This window comes from Podarcis pityusensis (assembly GCF_964106645.2).
Source record: "Podarcis pityusensis genome assembly, chromosome: Z".
NCBI classification, from domain to species: Eukaryota; Metazoa; Chordata; class Lepidosauria; order Squamata; family Lacertidae; genus Podarcis; species Podarcis pityusensis.
In genome coordinates, this window is record NC_138044.1 from 50,566,430 (window position 1) to 50,582,306 (window position 15,877).

Consider the following 15,877-nt stretch of genomic DNA (forward strand, 5'->3'; position numbering starts at 1 on the left):
GCGTGCGCGCGCATGCGCAACGCCTACCGGCTGGCCGGCCTCCGCCTGAGGAGGCGCTCCGACGCCGCTCCGGAGGCGAAGCTGAGGCGACGACGGGCAGGAGGAGCCGCCTCCCCCGGGCAAGCCCTCCGCGGGCGCTGCCATGCTCCTTCCGCCGCAGCTGGGAGGCCGGGCCTGAGGAGCCGCAGCCGAGCCGCCCTCGGTGAGCAGGCCCTCCGCCGCCGCCGCCTCCATGGCCCAGGCCGAGAAGATGGAGCTGGACCTGGAGCTGCCGCCGGCCGGGAGCGAGGGGGGCGGCCTGAGGCGCTCCAACAGCGCCCCGCTCATCCACGGGCTCAGGTGAGGCACGAGCCCTCCGTCGCGCGCGGGACCGGTGGTCGGGGATGGAGGGATGGGCTATGGCTGGGTGAGGGGAGGGCAGGGCACCTCCTCCTCTTGGGCCTGGCCCTTGGCCACAGGACGAATAATAATAATAGTAATAATAATAATAATAAAAATAAATATTATTTGTATCTCGTCCTCCCTGGCGGAGGCCAGGCTCGGGGCGGCTAACATAGTAAAAACAACACAGTATGCATAAAAACAGACATCAGTTAATTAAAACTGATCTTAAAATTAATTCAGACAAGTTATAACCTGGGCAGGTGGCAATTATCAGGTTGGAATTAAGAGAGGTTAACACTTGCTAGGACCAACTGTTTCCACTGTTTAAAATAATGGTTATTATTTTAAAAAGGGCATTGGGGTCAGGAAGGGCAGAAAGGGGGCATCACCCCCGGAAGTAGCACTGCCCCTTGGCCCTCCAGCTGCTTTGGGACTACAGTTCCCATCATCCCTGACCACTGGTCCTGTTAGCTAGTTGAGAGCCAGTGTGGTGTAGCGGTTAAGAGCGGTAGTCTCCTAATCTGGGGAACTGGGTTCGCGTCTCCGCTCCTCCACATGCAGCTGCTGGGTGACCTTGGGCCAGTCACACTTCTCTGAAGTCTCTCAGCCCCACTCACCTCACAGAGTGTTTGTTGTGGGGGAGGAAGGGAAAGGAGAATGTTAGCCGCTTTGAGACTCCTTAAAGGGAGTGAAAGGCGGGATATCAAATCCAAACTCTTCTTCTCTTCTGATGGGAGTTGTAGTCCCAAAACAGCTGGAGGGCCAGGTTGTGCCATGCCTGCTTGAAATGAATGGGCGTACTCGAGACTCGAAGAGACCAAGATCCATCATGCGCAACGAAGCTGAACTTAGGGTCGACGTGGGAATTATGAGACGTATAGGATGCCCAACTACCACGCTTACAGTCCCAGAGCAGAAATGTGAATATTGTTTATAGGCACCTTGCCTGTATATATATGTGCAACGGAAGGCTTAAAAGCAGTTCTTGCGCCAGGTGAGCTGGGGGTTCCCCTGGAGGAAAAGCAAGGTGGATTTGATTTAAATCACTAGTCAGTAAGGCTTGATTTAAATCCATTTTTTTACAGAAAGTTTTAACCTTGCTGGCATCCTCTTTGTATTGACAACCAGAGGAAGATTGCATTTTTGGAAGAATAAATTTTCAGAGTTGTTTTTACAGTGACATCAGAAAGGACCGATTTGGTTATATTATTAGAAATACATAGACAGAAAATGATGAAATTATTTTTATTTGGACACTGTACTTGATTGGAAGGAGAAAAATCATTTCCTTCATAACCATTTCAACCATGTATTCCACTATAACAATAACATGATAGCATATGGATCCATGTTTGTGAAGTGATGTGGTTAAACAATTTTTTTTAGTCAGAGTTTTAGCACACATGAGAAACTTTAAACAAATCCTTATTTCCTGATGAATAGCCTTTGGAATAGAATGTCACATAAATAGAAAACTATCTTTAGAAAGATTTTCCCTCCAGAAGCATTTTATTTTTTAAATCCGATTATTTTTTAAAAAGTGATTTAAATAAAAAAAATCTAATTTTTTATTTTTGTTCTTTTACATCAGTGATGACCCAATTTGGCCCTTCAGCTTTTTTGGGCTACAACTCCCATCATCCCTAGCTAACTGGACCAGTGGTCAGGGATGATGGAAATTGTAGTCCCAAAACAGTTGGAGGGCCAGGTTTGGCCATCACTGCTTTAAATCATTGATTTTAATCTACCCTGATGTATTATATATATATATATATATATATATATATATATATATAAAATATTTTTCATTCCATAAGACACGCCTAGTTTTTAGAAGAGGAAAACAAGAAAAAATATATTCTGAATCAAATGTTGTACTAAACTACAGTGGTACCTCTGGTTAAGAACTTAATTTGTTCCAGAGGTCCGTTTTTAACCTAAAACTGTTCTTAACCTGAGGTACCACTTTAGCTAATGAGGCCTCCTGCTGCTGCTGTGCCACCGGAGCACAATTTCTCTTCTCATCCTGAAGCAAAATTCTTAACCTGAGGTACTATTTCTGGGTTCGTGGAGTATGTAATCTGAAGCGTCTGTAACCTGAAGCATCTGTAACCCAAGGTACCACTGTATATGAGCTTTCCACATTGAGTCCCTTAGATCTAAGGACTGTATGGTTTGGGCCTACACAATTATTTTAATAAAGCCAAAAGAAGTGGGACTTCTTGTTCATTGCAGAGAGCTCTGGGGGCTTTCATATGAGGGAGGAATCTGATTCAATTCCCATTTAAAGTCACACCTTCGTACACAACGCAAGGACCAAACCACAGCTGCCCTTCAAATTTCACACTTCTGCAAAGGAAGGTACTATTGTCCCAGCAAGACCAGTGGTGGAGGGAGGGTCTTGTGTGGCGGCACGTCGCCTGCGGGGACGTGGGATGTCGCCCATGCGATCGTCGTCTCAAGGGGGTGGCATGTGTGTGCGCGTGCCCATCCCAATGGGGCGGCCAAGCACAGGGGCAGACGTATTACACGACTCCCGCTGTGTTTGCTTTGCACCCGTCATCATCCATGACCTCTTGTCCTGTTAGTTAGGGATGATAGGATTTGTAGTCCCAAAACAGCTTTAGGGCCAAGTTTGGCCATGCCTGCTTTTAAAGCATACAGTTAAAGCACAAATACAGTGGTACCTCTGTTTACAATTCGTTCCAGAGGTCTGTTCTTAACCTGAAACTGTTCTTAACCTGAGGTACCACTTTAGCTAATGGGGACTCCTGCTGCCGCCGCATGATTTCTGTTCTCATCCTGAAGCAAAGTTCTTAACCCGAGGTACTATTTCTGGGTTAGCAGAGTCTGTAACCTGAAGCGTCTGTAGCCAGAAGCATCTGTAACCCAATGTACCACTGTAAAGGATCTGGAGAGGACATTGGAATGTTGTTCTACTTTACGCTACCTAAGGTCACAGGGAACTGGTATCCTATAGACCAGTGATGGCCAAACTTGGCCCTCCAGCTGTTTTGGGACTACAACTCCCATCATCCCTAGCTAACATGACCAGTGGTCAGGGATGATGGGCATTGTAGTCCCAAAACAGCTGGAGTGCCGAGTTTGGCTACCACAGCTATAGACGTCTGTTACAAAGGGCAATTAACCTGTATATCAGTGGGGCTTCTGTTGTTTTGTTGGCATCCGTCTGTCTTGGGAGAGAATGGAGGATTGCACCTGTGGAATGGCCTTCATAGTAGTTTCAGACGGACGGCTTCTTGTCTCACAGCTCATACTCTTAGCCAACGTACTGCTATTCCATTAGTAATTAATAATACTAACAATTTATTATTTATACACCCCATGCCCCCCAATCTGGCTGGGTTTCCCCAGCCTCTCTGGGTGGCTTCCAACCGAATATTAAAAACACAAGACAGCATCAAACATTAAGAAACTTCCCTAAACAGATATCTTTTAAAAGTCAGATAGTTGCTTATTGCCTTGATATCAGCTGGGAGGGCGTTCCACAAGGCAGACGCCACCACCCAGAAGGCCCTTTGCCTGGTTCCCTGTAACCTCACTTCTCGCAGGGAGGGAACCGCCAGAAGGCCCTTGGCGCTGGACCTCAGTGTCCGGGCCGAATGGTGGGGGTGGAGACACTCCTTCAGGTGTACAAGATGGGGCTGTTTAGGGCTTTCAAGGTAGGCACCAACCCTTTGAATTGTCCTCGGAAATGTACTGGGAGCCAATGCAGGTCTCTCAGGACCAGTGTTATGTGATCTTGGTGGCCACTCCCAGTCCCCAGTCTGGCTGCCGCATTCTGGATTAATTGCAGTTTCCAAGTCACCTTCAAAGGCAGCCCCACGTAGAGCGCATGGCAGTAGTTCATTTCCTAAGTTAGATGGGTTCCACACAAAGTTTCTTCAGTCCCTATTACAGGTCCCAAACTGTGTCCCAAATTCAATTCTTGGAAACATGTGAATGCCCACTCTCCACTAAAGTATGGTGGGTTGCCCTGAGATACAGTCGCAAGATCTCAGTACTTGGCCTGGGGGAGGGGTTACTTCTACATTTAACCAACAAGGAGTTTATCAGCCCATGGCTGAAAACTATGGCCAGAAAATCCAGAAAAGCCCTTGAATCCCTGAGGCAAAGATTTTGGGACATTTCACATAGCGACCTGCAATCCCGATCTTATGTAATTTGTAGCCCGGTCGCAGCTGGAATCCAATACAGGTACGACTTTCAGATATCCTCATATCTTAGGAACCTGTCCGTACCAACATATTAGTGTTTATTTACCAAGCCAGACTAAATGTATTTCCGTCGGAAGTGCTGAATGGTAGACTGAGAGGCATCCCTTATCAGAACTGGCTTTGTTTATGTTCTCAGGACATTGATTGCATGAAGCATATTTTACTGTGATGTGGGCAGTAGAAGCAAGCAAGGGACCAACTGATCAAACCTCTTCTGGCAAATCTGCCGGGAAAATCTGAAGCGTCCCATATCAAACATCTTTTGGAGGACAGGTCCAATGATATTGCACTGGCTGTGGCAAAGTTTCTTTCGGAAGTTAAAAGAAACAAAGATCTTCATGCTTAAAAGATCTTCATAACAAAACGACCGCTTCGGTTTCTCTTTCTTTTGTGGTTGGCTGTCATAACTGTATTTTGTCCTGAAATTGTTCAATGGGTCTTTGGACCACAATAAAGGTTGATGATGATGATGATGATGATGCAGGGCAGCAGTGTGGCCAGGATTCAGAGTGCCACAGGTGATATTGTGCTAGCTGTGCATGGGAGCTACGTATTTATATAGAGCCAGCAATATACATGGCACATTTCCGAACAAACCAAGCAGCCTCTTCCAAAGTTGATAGTCTACATTCAGATGGGAGAGAAAAGTGTGGGAAGGGAAGGATAGTCACCTGCATAACGTAATAGACGCTTTCGCTTCTTTCAGTGATAATTCCCAGGTCTTCCAGCCACACGTCTTGCGCACCCGCCGGAACAGCACAACGGTCGTGAACCGGCACAGCATGGTAAGCACTGGGGAGATCCAAAGAGCTTTCGAACCCCAGCGGTTTGTGGAAGATGGAGGCTGTGCGGGAGACTGACTGACAGGCGGCGGAGGCCCTGTTGCATTTTGATCAAAGCTGAATTGGTTGCTGGAGGGCCGAGTTTGCCTATGCCTGCTTTAATGCTACTGTTAACTCCAGATAATAAAGGTAAAGGTAAAGGTACCCCTGCCTGTACGGGCCAGTCGTGAACGACTCTGGGGTTGCATGCCCATCTCGCTTAAGAGGCCGGGGGCCAGCGCTGTCCGAGGATACCTCCGGGTCACGTGGCCAGTGTGACGAAGCTGCTCTGGCGAGCCAGCACCAGCGCAGCACATGGAAACGCCATTTACCTTCCCGCTAGAAAGCGGTACCTATTTATCTACTCGCACTTAAGGGTGCTTTCGAACTGCTAGGTGGGCAGGAGCTGGGACCGAACGACGGGAGCTCACCCCGCCGCGGGGATTCGAACCGCCGACCATACGATCGGCAAGTCCTAGGCACTGAGGTTTTACCCACAACGCCACCCGCGTCCCAACTCCAGATAATAAACCAGAATAAACCAGATTTCCATCTCACAGTTGACGTGTGTGCTGTACTATCCAATCCAAACCATTTAAACCTGGCCCTCCAGATGTTTTTGGGACTACAACGCCCATCAGCCCTAGCTAACAGGACCAGTGGTCAGGGATGATGGGAATTGTAGTCCCCAAACAGTTGGAGGGCCGAGTTTGGCGATGCTTGCTCTGATATGACTCTCCTACCAAGGAGTTAACGCTCTCGTGTCCAGATTGTGCTCTGGAGCATGCATATATATATATATATATATATACACACACACACACACACACACACACACAAACATATTTATATGTGTGTGTGCGCGCAAGTTCTCTCTGGTGTCTCTTAATGAGCTGTATATGTCTGTATATAATACAGTGTTGTGGGGCATTCTTCCTGACTATATTACGTGGAAATTAATTAAATTCCTCTGGGTTGACTCTCCTCTTTACTTCTTGGGTACGCAGGCTTCTTTTCTGATCCAGACATTGTTTTTTTACAATCGCTGCCGTTTGCACGTCTCAGTTTCCCACCAGGGCAGAACTCCAACTCGAGGCCAGGCTTCCCATCGCGCCTGACGTAATCACACAAATAGAAACTGCAAATAGAAATATGCCCTGCCATCCCACTGAGAAACTCTGCTCTGGAGCGTAGCTATTCATGACATCTCAGGATTGAAGTTGTTGAGATTTTTTTATGGTTTTGCCCCAAAGCTGTTGAGCTTCTTTTAGGATTCAGGTTGTTGAGCTTTTTTTAGGGTTGGAATTGTTGAGCATGCAGTAAACTTTATTTCCTCTTTCCATAACTTTTTGCAAGATGAGAAACTTGCAATTTTCTGTCTTGCAAAGAGGCAAGCTGATAACATTTTCAATGGCAGGGATTAATTCAGCTAATTTTGCCCCGAGATTGAATTAGCTTTAGTATCAGTCTCTGCATGGTAGGCTAAAGTGTCAATCATCTCCACCAGATGAACAGCAAAGATGAGAAAAATAAGTTTTGCACCTGAAATTTCACATATAAATAATGCTTCAACTCTTCTTAGCCACCAGTGAAGGTGTTTTCAGGTTCTATTGTTGTTAAAATATTCAGAGTAATATTACCTTCCTTTGCAACAGATTTATATGATGGAGTTTGACTGCGTCTGCATGAGAGAAACTGTCATTCCTCTTTCCTTTTAAGAAGAATGAATATTCTTTCAATGCTATAAAAATAAGGAGTTTTCAGGGCCACCTGCCTTGGAGTAGAGGCTGAGTGGTAGTATATTTCTCCTACATTAAAATGGGTGGAATGCATATCTACCATAATCCATAGTCCTTGGGAGGTTACAGCTGTGGAAATATTAGTGTTCTTCAGGGTGGATTTGATTTAAATCATGATTTAAACCACTAGTAAGTAAGACTTGATTTAAATCATTTTTTTACAGAAAGGTTTAATCTTGCTGGCATCCTCTTCATATCGAGAACCAGAGGAAGGTTTCCTTTTTGGAATCTTAAATTTTCAGTCATTTTTACAGTCACATCAGAAATAACTGATTGGTTCTACTATCAGAAATAAACAGATCATTGTTTCTGTTTGGACAACTTTTCTGCTGTACTTGATTGGAAGGAGAAAAATAATAATTTCCTTCATAACAATTTAAACCATTTATTTTACTAAAACAATAACATAGTTTATGGATCCATGTTTGTTAACTGATGTGGTTAAACTATTAGAAATACATTGAAAGATAATTATGAAATTATGGTGAGGTTTAATAAGTTAACTGTTTATATTTGGACTGCATTTCTGCTGTACTTGATTAGAAGGAGAAAAATAATCATTTCCTTCATATTTCACTAAAACAAGAACATGATAGCATATGGACCCATGCTTGTAAACCATGCTTGTGGTTAAATTAATTTTTTTAATATTAAAAAAACTTCGAGTTTTAGCACACATGAAAAACTTTAAATCAGGGGTCAGCAAACTTTTTCAGGAGGGGGCCAGTCCACTCTCCCTCAGACCTTGTTGGGGGCCGGACCCACCGCCTCCCGAAAGCACCCCCCTCCGGAATGCCCCCCCCTTATGCCACTCACGCCACAGCCACTGGCGCTGCCCCATCTTCGGCAGCGTCGGCATCCCCTGTCTTGGCGGAGTACAGAGGCCATGCCGCTGGCCTGGTGGCGGAGGCAGCCTCCACACTGCTGCCGCTTCCTTCCCACTCGACCGCTTCCTCCTGCTCAAGGGACGTCGCGGAAGTCAGTTTCCGCGTGGTGAGGCCTCTGCACCGCGCCTGTTTAGCACGGGGATTGACCAAGTGGGCGGTAGAGTCCTGCAAGGTTCGTGGGCCGGATTAATGAGCCCAGTGGGCCATATCTAGCCCGCGGGCCTTAGTTTGACAACCTCTGCTTTAAATGAATCCTTCTTTCCTGATGAACAGCCTTTGGACTAGAATGTCACTTAAACAGAAAACTATCTTTAGAAAGACTTCCTCCAAAAGCGTTTTATTTTCAAAATCCGATTTACCGAAATTTTCTGGGTATAAGATGCCCCCATGTCTAAGACGCCCCCCCCCCCATGGGGGACTCCAAATTAAGAAAACACCCCTCAGCACTACCCATGTATAAGATGAGCCCCAATTTTAAACCTATTTTGGGGGTAAAAACCCCCCAAAAGACACAGAAAAATACGGTAAATTTTAAATTTAAAAATCTGTTTTTTGTTTTGTTTTGTTTTAAAAAATATAGTTGATTTTTATCCACCCTGGTGTTATTACTATACAAGTTCTGTGGGCAGTTATTATTAACGGCTCATCTTTCCGTCTTTACAAAGTGGCGTGCCAGGTTCTTGATTGAGTGTCGGTTTTCAGCCCAACCAAAGAAAGGTAACATCTGAAAGGTCTGTGCCTTCTTCCTTCTCTCCTGCAGCTGATCTCTTCCTCTACAATTCGTATCCCCAGCAGCCGACTCCATCAGATCAGAAGGGTAAGCAACATTTCACTTTTATGGGCACTGTCATTAAAGTACAAACATATATAAAAGTTCTTTGGAATTGGTCTCTCAATAATATCTCGGTTCTTTGAAGAAAACAGTTGTCTTGTGTGCTCCACTCCCAAAACCAAGCTCTATTTTTTTGCCTTCCTAAAAGGAAAAAAATTCTGGGTTTCTTAGCTAAATTTTTCTAGCTTCCACATATGGTTGTTAGAATTGGGGTCTCCATGACCCTATTCCACCTCTCCCTAATTTTCAGAAGCGCAGATTTTTCCGTGTATAAGACTAGGGTTTCCCCGGAAAAGATAATGTTCAGAATTTGGGGGGCGTCTTATACTTGGGGGCGTCTTATAGACGGAAAAATACGGCAGTTAAATGCAACTTAAGGGAAAGTTCTTGTTTGCAGGTCTGGGGTCCCACAGTGTGCATTTAACCCAGGCATAGGCAAACTCTGCCCTCCGGATGTTTTGGGACTACAATTCCCATCATCCCTGACCGCTGGTCCTGCTAGCTAGGGATGGTGGGAGTTGTAGTCCCGAAACAGCTGGAGGGCTGAGTTTGGATGTGCCTGATTTAACCTTTGGCCATTGCTAATTGGAATCCTCCTACCCTACTTGCATTCTAGAAGCTGAGCTATATCATCATCATCATCATACTCTTTTTTAGAACCCAGTATAATGGTCTCTATATAATCTTGGACTGGAGCTTTTGTTGGGGGTGTTGTTGCTGTTAATATTTTGTACTGTATCTTTATTTGGAATCTTACATTTTACATGGAAATTGTTCTATTTGGCTGTGTACTATTTCTTTATTGTATGTGACTACTTTTCTTTGTAGCTACGTATTTTTTATAGTATGTTGTAAGCCTTGAGCATGACTTTAACTTTGGAAACTCAATAAGCACATGAGATGTAACCGGCTGTGTTCTTAGATAAATAAGGTATACTATTCATAGAATCAAATTGTAAATTTCAACAGAAGTAACTCATAAAATTCAACAAACGAACAAAGCAGAAGACCCAGTGGATCAGATCATTCTATAGTCAGTTCATGCATAAGGTCCATTCGTGTAATGATATTGTATACATTTGCATTACTTAGAGCTTTAACTACTGATGAAGCCCAGGACGGTGAAACAAGGCCAATATTCCGGAAATCCTTGTCTTAGACTCTGTGAAAGGGTTTTATGGAACTGTAACAACCTTTCATGTGGATGGTTTGGACTTTATGAACAGACAGGTGGAATAGACACCATTACACGTACAAAACCCACACATATGTACATTAGTGACAGAGGTGACCTCTGCTCTTTTTAAGCAGCATTTGAACACAGTTTGGCATGGAGTCTACTAGTTTCGAACAGTCCCTGTAGATCAGGGGTCAGCAAACTTTTTCAGCACGGGGCTGGTCCACTGTCACTCACACCTTGTGGGGGGCCAGACTATATTTTGAAGAAATAAAAATGAACGAATTCCTATGCCCCACAAATAACCCAGAGATGCATTTTAAATAAATGGACACATTCTACTCATGTCAAAACACCAGGCAGGCCCCACAAAAAACCCAGAGATGCACTTTAAATAAATGGACACATTCTACTCATGTCAAAATATGCTGATTCCAGGACCGTCTCCGGGCTGGATTGAGAAGGCCAATGGGCCGGATTTGGCCAGCAGGCCTTAGTTTGCCTACCCATGATATAGGATATATTAGATTCTGCTGATATAGGACAGGCCTAGGCCAACTCGGACCTTCAGATGTTTTGGGACTACAACGCCCATCCTCCCTGACCACTGGTCCTGTTAGCTAGGGATGATGGGAGTTGTAGTCCCAAAACAGCTTGAGGGCTGAGTTGGCTGGTGCCTGATATAGGATATGTGGTTGATATAGGAAATGATAATTTTGCGGAGCAGGAAGTCATTGAGAACTAAGCTGTGAATTCTTGTACTCCAGGAGGAAGGAGTGGATTTGATGAACAGAGAAGCGGCGCATGAAAGGTAGGCGCAACTGAACTGCTGTTTTTTAAAAAAGCAGATACTGTGTTCTCTTGTCGCCACTGATGAGCCTTTTTGTGTTTTAGGGAAGTCCAAACAGCAATGCAGATAAGCCAATCATGGGAAGAAAGCTTGAGCCTGGTAATCCTTTTACAGATGTTTAATATTTTAATTCCACTCCCTGACTTAACCAGTGAGCTCAGAGTGGGGGATGGAGTGATTGGCCGTTCTCTTTTTCATCGGGATCTTTATGGCGCAGCCTCTAGGGCCGCTGCGTCCTGTGAGGCTGTCAACATGACCCTTTTGTGTTCTCAGAGTGACAATGACTTGGACAAATCGGAAAAATCCTCGTCTCCAAAGAGGATAGACTTCATTCCCGTCTCTCCGGCACCTTCGCCTACGAGGGGGATTGGAAAGGTACGCCAGAGAGCTTCCTCGGTTTGGGAGTTGCAAAGGAAGCGGCAGTGTGGGAAGACTACAGGAACTAAATGATATACAGTGGTACCTTGGGTTACAAACACTTCGGGTTACAGACTCCGCTAACCCAGAAATAGTACCTCGCGTTAAGAACTTTGCTTCAGGATGAGAACAGAAATCGCGCGGCACCAGCGAGAGGTCCCATTAGCTAAAGTGGTGCTTCAGGTTAAGAACGGACCTCCAGAACGAATTAAGTTCTTAACCAGAGGTACCACTTTATAGCGGGGCCTCAAATCTTTTGGACCGATAAGCTCATTAATAATCTTCAGAGAGGGCTGTGGGCACCAAGCCTTCTTGTTGCTTCTGTCTAGAAATGGAGAGATAAATATCCTTTACTTTCCCATGTAGTCAAGTTAAAAACAAAAACACCATCGCATTAAAGCTTGCCTTGGTAAAAACCGTAGATTCCCTGCTCACTAACACCACAAAACCTTTGATCCAAAGCATGCAACCGAATGCTGAATGCTCAGATGCTACATGGGCAGCTGAATTAAGATTTCCGGTGGTTTGGAGCCGGATTTAATGTCGAAGTAATTTGTGCCGGAAGGAGTACCATGTAGCGTCATTTCAGCTTCCTTCACTAGCAGGGGTGGAATAGTGAAATCCTGAGCACCAATTTTGAGAACCTGCTAGAGTATCACAGTGGTTTCTGATGACAGCACTTTTTAAGTGAGAAAAAAGCATCCGATGTTTGCAATATGTTTATAAAACGTTTTTTAATATCATAATTTTTATTAATTTTTTGCAAACGTTTTAAACATAACATGCAATTTATATATAATATAGAAAGCATTTGGCTACAACAGCCTGAGACTTCCCTCCTCCTTGACTCATTGTTTCCCCACTTATTATCTAATACTGCATTTTGGAATTGTAATTATTACCGTGTTTTTCCGTGTACAAGACTAGGTTTTCCCCCTAAAAAAATAATTTGGGGCGTCTTATACACGTATACGTCTCGCCGCCATTTTCTTAAATCGGAGTCCTCAAAAATAGGGGGTGTCCTATTCATGGGGGTGTCTTATAGGCAGAAAAATATGGTACTATTAAATCTTAATCGTAAATCAACCATTTTTAAATTACCGTATTTTTCTGTCTATAAGATGCCCCCTATTTTTAGGAACCCTGATTTATGAAAGGGGGGGGGGGAGATGGCCCGCATGTATAAGAGGCCCCTCAGTTTTGGACATTATTTTTCAGGGGGAAACCCTAGTCTTATAGACAAAAAAAATACAGTGGTACCTCTGGATGCGAACGGGATCCGTTCCAGAGCCCCCTTTGCATCGTGAGCAGAACGCTTTACCACATTAGCGCATGCGTGTGACGTCATTCTGAGCATATGTGCAAGCGGCGAAACCCAGAAGTAACCTGTTCCATTACTTCCGGGTTGCCGCGGAACGCAGCCTGAAAAGATTTAACCTGAAGCGTCTTTAACCTGAGGTATGACTGTACTAAGAAATCCTAATCGTAAATCAACCATTTTTAAATTATACTTTGAAATAATGGATAAAGTCCACCTTGTAAAACTTCTTGCAACCCTACTAGCGAAGTTAGTTTTTTACAATTGTCTTTCAAGTATTCTGTAAGTTTATTCTAATATTTCAGGAAAGTCTGGTCTTGCTGGTTCCGAGTTTTCCCTGCAAGTTTTGCCAGCTCACCATAGTCCATTAATTTCGTCAGCCCCTCTTCTTTCATTGGCATCTCATGTGCTTCCATCTCTGGGCTAATAATATTCTTGCTGCAGTTTTTGCAGATAAAAACAGTCTTTTATATTGCTTATGTATTTCATTACCCACAATTCCTAGTAAGAAGGCTTCCGGGTTTTGTTTTGTTTTTTTAAAATAAATGTATGTTTCAACATTTTTTTAAACCACATACAGTTAAAAAGTAGCTTCCTTTTCTTTACGTTTCCAACGATGATTCATTGTTTTATACGTTTTTAGCTAATTTCACTGGTGTTTATATGTTGATAAGACTTCTTTAAAACATCGTTTCAGGTGCTTTTCAATGCTGTGCTTGTCTTTCCTAGCAATGCTTTTCTCCCTCCCTGCAAATGTTTGTGAGTAGTAATGGACTGCCTCCAAGCCCAATTCCCAGCCCCACAAGGAGATTTTCAAAGTAAGTCACTGTATCTGTGGAAGTGTTTCTTAATAATCAGTTTGACTTCTGTACTGTTAATTTATACTGTACATGAACTATGCCTGTGAATGGAATATATCAGGGTGCATAAAAACATTGATTTTTAAAAAATATTTTTTTTTAAAAAAATCGGGATTCTTTTTTTATTTAAATCAGATTTTTAAAAAAATTTAATCAGATTTTTAAAATAAAATGCTTTTGGAGGAAAAATCTTTCTAAAGATAGTTTTCTATTTAAGTGACATTCGAGTCCAAAGGCTATTCATCTGGAAATCAGGATTTGTTTAAAGTTTTCCTTTTTGGAAAATAATAAATTTTCAGAGTAGTTTTTACAGTTTTATCAAAAATTACTGATTTGGTCCTACTCTTAGAAATACATTGATTGACAGATAATTATGAAATTTGTTTCATAAACAAATTATGACAATTTATTTTAAGTTTTCATTTTTGGAAAATAATAAATTCCCAGTTTTTACAGTTCTATCCAAAATGACTGATTTGGTTCTACTATTAAAAATACATTGATTGACAGATAATTATGAAATTATTGTGAGGTTTAATAAATTAACTGTTTCTATAATAATAATAATAATAATCTTTATTATGTTATGTGGTCCAACGACCCATAAAATGGATTCAAAATAAAATAGATTCATACAGACAACCCCCCAGAGAAGGGAGACCGAAGCGTTATTTGTTTAGTCATGGGTATGTTGATCTTTGATTTGTATGACTACTGAAAGAAACTTTGCCACGGCCACTGTGATATCATTGGACTTGTCGTCCAGAAGATATTTGATATAGTAGGCTTCAGATTGACCCAGCCGATTTGCCAATAGTGGTTTAATCTATAGTTCCCTAGCTTGATCAGCTGATGCTGATAAAACTGATGTATAGAACTGATAATTATTTATTAAAAAAATAATAATTATCAGTTCTATACATCAGTTTTATCAGCATCAGCTAGCTACACTGGTTAGTGAGCTCTGATCTACAAGTATTATATTTACATGTATGGATATCCTAAAAAAAATACTTGGTACGTATTCCTTATTTATTGTTTATTTGTTATTTAATATGCAGGGGACGCGGGTGGCGCTGTGGGTAAAACCTCAGCGCCTAGGACTTGCCGATCGTGTGTTGCATTCCTCATCTATGCAGATATAAATTGGCGTTTCACATGTTACATAACTTGTCATTATTTGTGTTTTATTTTCTGCAGATGATAGCATTTATTTTCAACTTTATATTGATGTTATTAGTGTTGCCCAGAAAATACTGCACTGTGTAGATTTGCTTATTAAAGAGCAGACTCATTTAACAGAGGTTCATTTGATAACCCGCTTGGGCACAGAGTCCATCTTCAGTGAAATTCCTCCGGGGGTTAAAAATATTATGGGGTTTTCTTTTCGGGATGAAATCTTGTGAAAGGCTACTCTTTGTAAGGATTGGGGGGGAGGGTTTCCTATACAGCATTATAATCAGGGTGGACTTGATTTAAATCAAACCGATTTAACTCACGATTTAAATTCCTTGATTTGAACCACTAGTCAGGAAGGCTTGATTTAAATCTATCTTTCTTTCTTTTTTTACAGAAAGGTTCAACCTTGCAGGCAACCTCTAAATATGGACAAGCAGAGGAAGGTTTCCTTTTGGGAATAATAAAATCCCTTTTTTTACAGAAAGGGTTAACCTTGCTGGCATCCTCTTCATATTGACAAACAGAGGAAGGTTTCCTTTTTGGAATCATAAATCTTCAGAGGACTTTTTACAGTTATATCAAAAATGACTGATTTAGTTACACCATTAGAAACAATTATGAAATTATGGTGAGGTTTAATAAGTTAACTCTTTCTATTTGGACAACTTTTCTGCAGTACTTTATTGGAAGGAGAAAAATAATCATTTCCTTCATAACAATTTAAACCATTTATTTCACTAAAGAAATGACATTATAGCACATGTATCCATGTTTGTTAACTGATGTGGTTAATTAATTTTTTTTAAACACACCTTAGACCAGCGAGGGCAAAGTTGGGCCACGCCTGATCTAGAACAGTGGTGGCTCAACTTGGCCCTCCAGCTGCCTTGAGACTACAATTCCCATCATCCCTGACCACTGGTCCTGTGAGCTAGGGATGATGGGAGTTGTAGTTCCCAAACAGCTGGAGGGCCAAATTTGGCCATGCCTGCCTTAGACTGAGTTTTAGCACTTAAAAAAAATCCTTGTTTCCTTGATGAATAGCCTTTGGGCTATAATGTAACCGAAATAGAAAACTATCTTTAGAAAGATTTTTCCTTCAAAAGCATTTTATT

The 15,877-nt window shown here is 42.6% G+C and overlaps 1 protein-coding gene across 7 annotated transcripts in view; it reads left to right on the plus strand.

Annotated features, from left to right (window-relative positions):
- LOC308468303 (P2R1A-PPP2R2A-interacting phosphatase regulator 1-like) overlaps positions 1 to 15,877 on the plus strand; it is a 26,785-nt gene continuing 10,908 nt past the window's right edge. For 4 of the 7 annotated variants that reach the window (XR_013981547.1, XR_013981548.1, XR_013981549.1 and 1 more), the window contains exons 1-7: positions 8 to 339; positions 5,329 to 5,407; positions 8,890 to 8,946; positions 10,906 to 10,949; positions 11,033 to 11,087; positions 11,262 to 11,363; positions 13,453 to 13,541. Coding sequence is in view for 4 of the 7 variants with exons in the window: in XM_080990441.1 (XP_080846567.1) it covers positions 233 to 339; positions 5,329 to 5,407; positions 8,890 to 8,946; positions 10,906 to 10,949; positions 11,033 to 11,087; positions 11,262 to 11,363; positions 13,453 to 13,541 (533 nt within the window). In the remaining 3 variants the exon portion in view is untranslated. Of the gene's footprint in view, positions 340 to 5,328; positions 5,408 to 8,889; positions 8,947 to 10,905; positions 10,950 to 11,032; positions 11,088 to 11,261; positions 11,364 to 13,452; positions 13,542 to 15,877 lie in introns of all 7 variants that reach the window. The other 3 variants (XM_080990442.1, XM_080990444.1, XM_080990443.1) reach the window with 2 other exon arrangements.